Source organism: Humulus lupulus, chromosome 8, assembly GCF_963169125.1.
Source record: "Humulus lupulus chromosome 8, drHumLupu1.1, whole genome shotgun sequence".
Taxonomy (NCBI): Eukaryota; Viridiplantae; Streptophyta; class Magnoliopsida; order Rosales; family Cannabaceae; genus Humulus; species Humulus lupulus.
The window spans coordinates 43807636-43816242 of NC_084800.1; the positions used below are offsets into that span (position 1 = coordinate 43807636).

At 32.4% G+C, this 8607-nt stretch overlaps 1 protein-coding gene across 1 annotated transcript; it reads right to left on the reverse strand.

The window, feature by feature from the left end:
- Window positions 1-5188: 5188 nt before the first annotated feature.
- LOC133797003 (uncharacterized) lies at window positions 5189-7952 on the reverse strand. The gene is made up of 2 exons (XM_062234745.1): window positions 7252-7952; window positions 5189-5454 (listed from the first exon to the last, which is right to left on the reverse strand). Exon 1 carries the CDS (start codon window positions 7717-7719, stop codon window positions 7255-7257), a length of 465 nt encoding a protein of 154 aa, XP_062090729.1. The 5' UTR covers window positions 7720-7952; the 3' UTR covers window positions 5189-5454; window positions 7252-7254.
- Between the last annotated feature and the right edge of the window lie 655 nt (window positions 7953-8607).

Sequence of the window (8607 nt, forward strand, 5' to 3'; positions counted from 1 at the left end):
TGTATGCCTGGTTGCATTGCTTACTTGTGAGTGGCACTGACCCATGAGTCAGAAATTGGCACGAGTCGTATGGTATTGCCTTAAGAGTCAATAACGGCATTGATGTGTTCAACACAAGCTGAAATGATTAGATCTAATCAACATAAGCATTGAATGAATCATAATGAGCATTAATGCTTTACCAACCTCAAGTTCAATGAAAACTAAAAGCGCTTGTCTAGTCTAAAGGCTAGTTACTTAGAGTTAGGGCCAAAAGGCTCAGGTGACTGCAACGTCACATGGCTATGGGTGTTGAGCCCAAGTTCGTGACTCACTCATTAGTCACTTATCTGATTAGGGTGCAGAGCCCAAAGTGTGACTCTCTAGTCACCATCTAATTAGGGTGCGAAGCCCAAAGTGTGACTCACTCATCTGATTAGGGCTACAAGCCCAGACATGATTACCAGAATCTTAAAGTGTTAATCACTCGTCTAATTAGGGCTACAAGCCCCAGCATGATTATCATAATCATAAAGTGTTATTCACTTATTTGATTAGGGTGCAGAGCCTAAGTGCGTGTCTTAATTGTCACTTATTTGAGTCATTTATTTTAGATGGACACATTAGTCATCTATTCTCATTATGACTTGATAGTCATCTATATAAAGGGTAGGGCCCATAAGTTATTTAAACAAAGGGCAACGCCCATAAGTCAGCTATACAAAAGGCATGGCCCACAATCATTATTTGGACTTATTTGCATGCATGAATAGGGCTATTATTGCTAAACATGCCTATTATGATTTAGTAACATGTTATTACCTGTTCATGAGCATATTGAGTTTTTTTGCTCAACTTCGGCTCACGAGTGCTGTGGGGTGCAAGTAAAGGCAAAAGAAAACTGGACCATCCTTGAGTTGGAGAGCTCAGGTGACGATGTGTACATATGCAACTGCTCGACCACCACGGCCGAGGGTTTAAAGAGGAATTAAGGTTAAACTCTATTTTGCCGCTTAGATCGACTGGTTGTAAATATTTTATTGTAATTAACCTTTAAAATATATTTTTGGGATCCCAATGTATACAGCAAACATTTTAGTGAAACGTTGTATCTTTAACAAAAAAATTTAACCCTAAACCGTTAATCACATTTAGTTACACGATTATGGCCAAATGACTCGGTTAGCGAGTTTATCACTGTTTAAAATGCACAATGTAACGGTCCCTGGGTAGTAGGACGTTACAGTAATATTAAACTCAAGTGTATAAAATGGTTCACTTTACCCTTAAAATACATGTGGGGCCCACAAAAATTATTAAATTTACCCCTAAAAATTTGAACCAAACATGGGAAAATGTTTTAGATTCTCATTCCCACCTTCAATTTACCCCATACCAAACACCCCCTAATATAATGTTTGATTGATTAAATAAGTGTTATAAAAGAATGATTATTTAATCTAGTAGGGGAATGTTATATTCTTTATAATAATATAATGCTAGTTAAATAAATGTGACAAAATGAGTTTATTACATTTTGTAATATAATTTGAGAGTTACAAAGAAGTGGGACAAATGTGTGTGTCCAAATTTGTAACATATTTTTGGAAGTTATACATCTTATAAAATCAATAATCATTTGTAACCTCCAAAAGATCACCTAATAATGCGTAAAATAAGAGTTACACATTTCTAAATTGAATTTCATGAGCTATTATGTCGAATAACTATTGGAGATGTTATTTTGATTCTCATTAGATGTATGGAAGTTACAAAATCAAAAGGGAAAGAATTTGAATATTTTTGTGGCAAAGTACAAAAATTTAGAGGTTACAAGCGCTCTAGTCGCAGCCTATATAGAATGACTTAAGCCACGGCCAGGGACGCTGATAGTCAAATCTCATTATTGTATTTTCAACAATTTAAATGTTTGGAATACTTCAAGTAACTCCAAAATCTTCTCTTTAATTCCATAAATACTCAATTTAACATTGGTAACAACCAAGAGTAGGTGAAATTTGAAATTCAAATGGTATCTTAAAATTATATAAATAGAGACTATTTGGTCACTTGTGAATATGAGTTTTTTTTTTATCAATTTTAACACTTGGTTGTAAAACAATAAGACATGATAATTCCGGAGAGTTATTTCATAAACTTTAAGATTTTTGACAAATGATTCGAACATTGTTCAAGTCTAGTAATCATCACTACTCTTCAATTTAGTAATGTGAGTGAGAGTTTATTTTCTTCTTTCATCCTTATTTCTATTGTGTTTATTTGTAAATTATTGTCTGGAGTTGTATGCTTTCTTTTTCTATATCTTGTCATCTATTATCATATTTATGTGTATTAATTTTGCGTAGAATTATGTTTAGAATTATAATATTGAGATTTCCTCCATTATTATAATATTCTCAAACAGTTATAAGATAATGTAACCAATTCGCACTTAAATAATTAAGAAATTGAAAATTTTAACATATACCAATATTAATAAAAAAATAAGACAATATTTATAAATCCTAAAAGAAAATTTAAATAAATACTTCATGTCATATAAATAGGTTATTGAAAAGAGTTGTGCAATTAGGAGAGGTGTTAAATTAACTTTATCATTTCCAGCGGTGCTGGACGTGAGTAAGTTCTCAAGCTTTTTATCTTTGTTATTTTTATTTTAAATTAATAAAAAAATATTTTGACGTAAAATTTTAAGAACAATAATACTAAATCCCTATAAAAAATGTAATTATCCTAAAATGATTTTCTGGTTTCGTCGTCACTGTTACCGGATATTCTTTATTTAGAAAATAGTAATAATGCGATATTTAATTAATATAATACTTTTAACCTTAAATAAGTAAAATTAATTTGTTTTTTTTCAAAAAAAAACATATTGTCTCAGTAAAATATAGGTATGAGTTTTGAATTCATGTAAAATTATCTTTTAGAAAATATAATCCCATTCCTCTCATAAAAAAAATACAATCTCATTTAATAAAATTGTAATGTCCATGTTCTATGCAGTCCATTTTTAAGAGGTATTAACCCTCATTTAAAAAAAAAAAAGCGAGAAGGGGATATATTAAATTATAGATTTTTTTAATACATATATAATACACAATAATAAAATATAAATAAAATAATATTAAAAGATTCTTTAGGCATGAATAGTGTTTCTTTAAATTGCATTCTCTATATATTTGTCTAAATACATCATCATGCAGTGCTATTTTACTACTTTTTTACATTTATCTTCGAGAATTTTGAAAGAGACTATAGTGAGTGATATAACATCTTTTATCGAGATTCGTTATATATATATATATATTGAGTTTACCTACAGTGGAGGAGATGGTGATGTTACTAGTCACAAAAGTGGGATGTAAAAAAAGAAAGGAGAATAGCAGTGGGTCTGTCCCACAGAAAAAACGGCCAGAGATTTTATTAAATGGAATAGAGCTGGTTGGCAGGCAAGGCAGGCAGTTGGGTGAGTTGGTTGGCCTTACTTGGTCGTTGCATAGCCACACCACAGCAGTAGGGAACTAAAGGAGTTATGTACTAAATTAAATTTTACAGGTTGGATTGGATGGAGTTGAAAAGAAGGATATATATATATCTATCTATACAGGAATGTCATCTTTATATTATATTCTATGGCTCAAAATCAAGCAAAGCACTCATTGCCATTCCCATACCTACATGCATATTAGTTAGATTGCCACTTATTATTATAAATTCAACCCCTGAGTATCACATGTCGCATTCCACAATGTCAGATGACCAAAAAACAAAACTATTTGTCACTCTTCTCTTAAAGTTAAAGCAGTTATTCTACAGCAATATTCTATTATTACTGAACCACCAGACCAGGTTTCTTTCCTCCGTGTTCACCAGATAACAATTTAATGAGAGTTCAGTATATTAGAGAGCTGTAGTGTTAAAATTTTTATATATATGAGAATTGAAAAATAAACTTATATTGATATTTATTTATAACAGTATAATTTTAACCTATATATCATATTACTCCCTCAAAAATCATATCATTTGGATTTAAAAAATGATGACATCTAAATAAATAATAATTAAAAGTGACACACTTTAGATATATTCATACCTTTTATTTTACTTTTTTTTTATTGTTTCAATTTAATTGCGGATTTTATATTCTGAATATTATCTATCACGTTGCAAGGGAGTACTATCTTTTCACTTTTTTTTTCCAAATTAAATAACATTGAAAAATTAATTTGATGTATGCATATAATATTATCGGGGTCTGTTGAGAAAAAAAAGTCATTATATTTGTATTTTCTAATTTTCAGTTAAAATTGAGCACTACAATAACTACCCTATCTACTATGAAAAAGTTTGTTTCAAGTTTTTTCTCCTAGTGACACGTGACAGTCATTTAGGAGTAATTAAGCTTCGTGGAAGATAATGAAGTTAGTTGAGTTCATCTAGAGTTCCTTAGAAGAAAACTATGGTTAAGCGTCCATGCCTAGATTAGAGTATCAGGTGTCAAGCACAATAATCCTGGACCATAAACAGTCGCCTGACATTTTACTGTTACCCAAGTTATGGTGTCGAGTCCGCACAAACAATAAACATATCCTAGACCACGACGAACTGATATGAAAAAACATACAGCTACTAGTGACATTATCATAGACATGTTACCTCCAAAAATTGTGGGTTATAACCTTGTAAATGGGCCGACTAATATTTTATTTTATTTTTGAGGGGAAAAGTAAATCCTGTTATTCACCCCTCAAATTCCATTACAAAAATAAAACCTATACAAGAAATTTTATTTGAAAGGGTCCCAACACACACTGGAACACACAAAAAGGCTTTCCACTCCTAAATATTTGAAGGAAAAAAAATGCTCATGACTAAATCCACCAGAGTAGATGCGTTCTTCTTATTAGATATTTATGTGAAAACTCTGCCAATTTTAATGGACAATTTTGAGTTTCGATTGCCTGCAATTCCTTCAATTCAATTCCTCCCAATTTAGCTGCGGAAGAGGGAATAAATTTGAAAAGTGCCAAGAATCCAAAACAAATGACAAGAAATGTACGCAAGAAAGTTTTAACTTCACATTTTAAAATCACATAATTTTTGTCCAAGAATTAGCTAATATAGTTTAGATTAGTGTTATGATTTTTACTGCAAAACGACAAAACAGCATACACAGAGAAAGTAGTAATAGAGAATGAAATATATGATCAATTTGTTTTGAAGTAACGGGTAATTATACGCGAAACTTCCTACAAAGTACATGCCTTGCCCATTTACTATGTGAAAGTTACGCTAACACTGGAGCTGCGGTCTATAGAAATGAAAACGAGAGATATATACAAACAAAAAGCAAGAAAAATCTAGGCTATAGCCCTTATCAGAAAACAGCTCACACTTGATTCGTTTAATTTGCTTTACATCTTGATCCATAAAATCCAAGAGGATACCCTGAAAAAGCAGCCGAAAGTAAGTTTGATTGCCCCACTAATGTGCAAGATCACGTAAACATAGATGTTTGAAAACAGTTCATCCATAAAGTCAACCAGCAATTTATTCCTCAATGGAATGGAACTGTACAAGAAATAGAATTGAAATGAAAGAATCTAAACTAATAGGATTCCTCAAATTTCAACGTCAGAGAGACGAGTTCGCTTCAAGGAAAGCCAACTCATAGGCTAACTAATACATCTCAATTCTCAAACGGACGAATAAAAGTATGACTCCAAACATTGAGAATCATTTCGTTTTCAACTTTTTTAATATATGGTCCTTATGGTTCCAAGCCGACCCCCATATGACTTGTGTTTCTTAAGATAACTTATTTTTCTTCGTGTGAATTCTAGCTTTAAGCTACGCAGCTACACTAGAATCATATACAACTTTCGTTACTCCATTGGTCATTTTTGAAACAGAATGGGAAGCGGATCCCATCTCAACAAAACTGGTATCTAGTTTCAAGTTCGGTAAACCACAAAGCAAGGCCATTCTTTGTTTTTAGAGTAGCCAGAGCTCTTAGAGACTCGAACTACAAGGCCTTACCCAAGAAATATAAGGGTCTCCATAAACCAAACATAGATAAGACTGAACTTTACTATGCCCAGTCCTATGAACTATGAAGTATGAACAGCTCTAACACAACTAAATTATTGCTTAAAGAGGAAACAAAAAATATACACTTGATCATTAGTATTATGTGAGGTATTCTAAGCCAAAAGCTTGAATATACTGCGCAGGTATTCTTAAAGACCTATGTATGCCTGCAGTGGTCTTGACCATAGTGACAATTATATCTGTCAAAAGTACGATGAAGCAAATGCCCCATCGACCCAACTTATGACAACTTGAGTAAATTTCTACACAAAAAAGTTGAGCAAGAATATGCTCAGACACATATACCTCGTAAGTCAAGTTTAGAAAGTGGGATTGGATTAGAAAAATTTTATAATGTAATTTTGTTATCAAATTAGGAAGGATATTGAAAAAATTAATCCAATAATCTAAATAATCCCCTAATTTAAAATAACTTAATCCTATTGAAAATTTTGTAATAACCTCTAATGCATTTCCATGGTATGAAAAAAAATTGTTACTTTGCATCTAAACTATTTTCTTCTAATTTATTATTGGCAAATGATCAACTCTTTATTTTTCTACATTTCTTTCCACATATTTTTTAATCTAATATAATCCTATCCAAACGTGACGTTTGTGTACAACAAATCTTCACTAACATTTTAGAGCTAAAAGTAAAATACTAAAATATAACACAAATGTCCTACTCACGAAGCACTCTATTTGCTTTCGATTAAAAAGTCACCAAAACTAGATTTCAGCCTAACCATTAACAACCTCCAGAATGTGTAAAAGCTTATTTGTTTATTTGGTTATGAAACACATCACACACCTATATTCGATAAGCTACAAAACATAGATTACAAATATGAAATTTATGAGTGTCAAAAGTGATGCATACTAGCAAAAAAGCAATCCACAAAATTAATAAATAAATAAAAAGTTTGATCATTTCGGTAAACCCAGCTCTATAGCCTAAATTTTGTTCCTTACCATAGCACCACAAGAAAGAAGTCAGTCTCTTATCTTTGCAGTATGATAGTATTCCACTCCACACCCAACATGAATTTTCTCCGTTCGTTTTCAATTTCACTATTCAAATGCATATACACCACCACTTGTACATACATGTATTTATATATAAAAGAAGAGGAGAGTTAAAAAGAACCTCACCTCTTAGGAAGCCGAATGCTTTCCCTCACATGCCAGGACCTCGTCGAAGTTCTTGGAAGGGTACTTGACCGTAATACCACCGACCTCGAACACCAAATTGTCGCCACTGGACTTTATCCCCGTAATTGACCACCACTTGAAGAAAGCCCTAACTCTAATCCCGTCGAGCTTTGCGATTCTACCCTGAACGATCTGACCGGTGATCATCTTGGAGTAGGCGGCCAGGTAGTTATCAGGCGGGAGAGTAATCCTGCACGCGCCTCCGAGGTTGACGGAGAAGTCGCCTGAGGTCTGGTTGATGTTGTAGTTCAAGACGGTGGTGGACGGTAGAAGACCGATCGGCAAGCCAAAGTTTTTGAGCTCGGCGTGGACCGCAGAAGGAGTTGGGGTAGGGTTTTCAGAAGAAGCAGATACAATGAGTACAAAGAAAGAGAAGAAGAAGAAGTAGTAGAAAGAGGATTTAGCCATGGCTTTTATTACTGTTTGAATCAGCGAAATTAAAATGTGTGACAAGACCAGACCAGACCTCCTCGTTCAGATTTTATTTTCTGTGGTTTGTTGAGGAGGAAGACGAGGGAGGAAGGAGATAACCATACATAACCAAATTGATATTGTCAAAGTCATAGCCACCTATCTGCCAACGCATACGGAAAAGTCTAAACCGAGGCCCTCAATACGGGGTCGTTTTTATTTTTTATTCTTCTTTCTTTGGGTGAAAACAAAAATGTAAACTAACAAGACTTTATTGTTTAGGGTCGCATTCTCCAAGTTATAAATTTAGTTTAAAATAGAGAAGTGCGAAGGTCGTGGTGCCCATAGTATGCTGTTATCGTGTAATCTAGGGTATTAAGGACTTACCTTTTAATTTGAAATTTAAAATTGTATATATTTATTACTTTAAACTTAAATTTTATATATATAATCAAATTGACATCATTTATATGTAGTTAAATAATTAAAGTTGAATTTAAAATTTTATTAATCAAATTGAAGACACTAAATATATACAATTTTAAATTACAAGTATCAAATAAACATTATTGAAAATACAAGATACTAAGTTTGAATTTCGATAAAATACAGGGTACCAAATAAATATTTACCCTAATTAATTATAATGAGTATAGCTAACCAATCATATGATGTCACTTCATGTGGTGTTAAGCGTTATGATTAGTTAAATACAAAAAGATAAGTGTTAAAATACGAATTAAGTATAAACAATTAGTGAATTTTACATAGTGAAGATGTAAAATTTGAGTTTCAATTGTAGACACTTTAAAAATGCATTTTTGGGTCCATAGACCATAGTGATGCATAAAGGTATCTAAGGACTCCCAACAAATTAGGTAGCAT

Coding starts and splice junctions, on each gene's coding strand:
- LOC133797003 (XM_062234745.1), bottom strand. CDS start 7,719: ATGGCTAAATCCTCTTTCTACTACTTCTTCTTCTTCTCTTTCTTTGTA.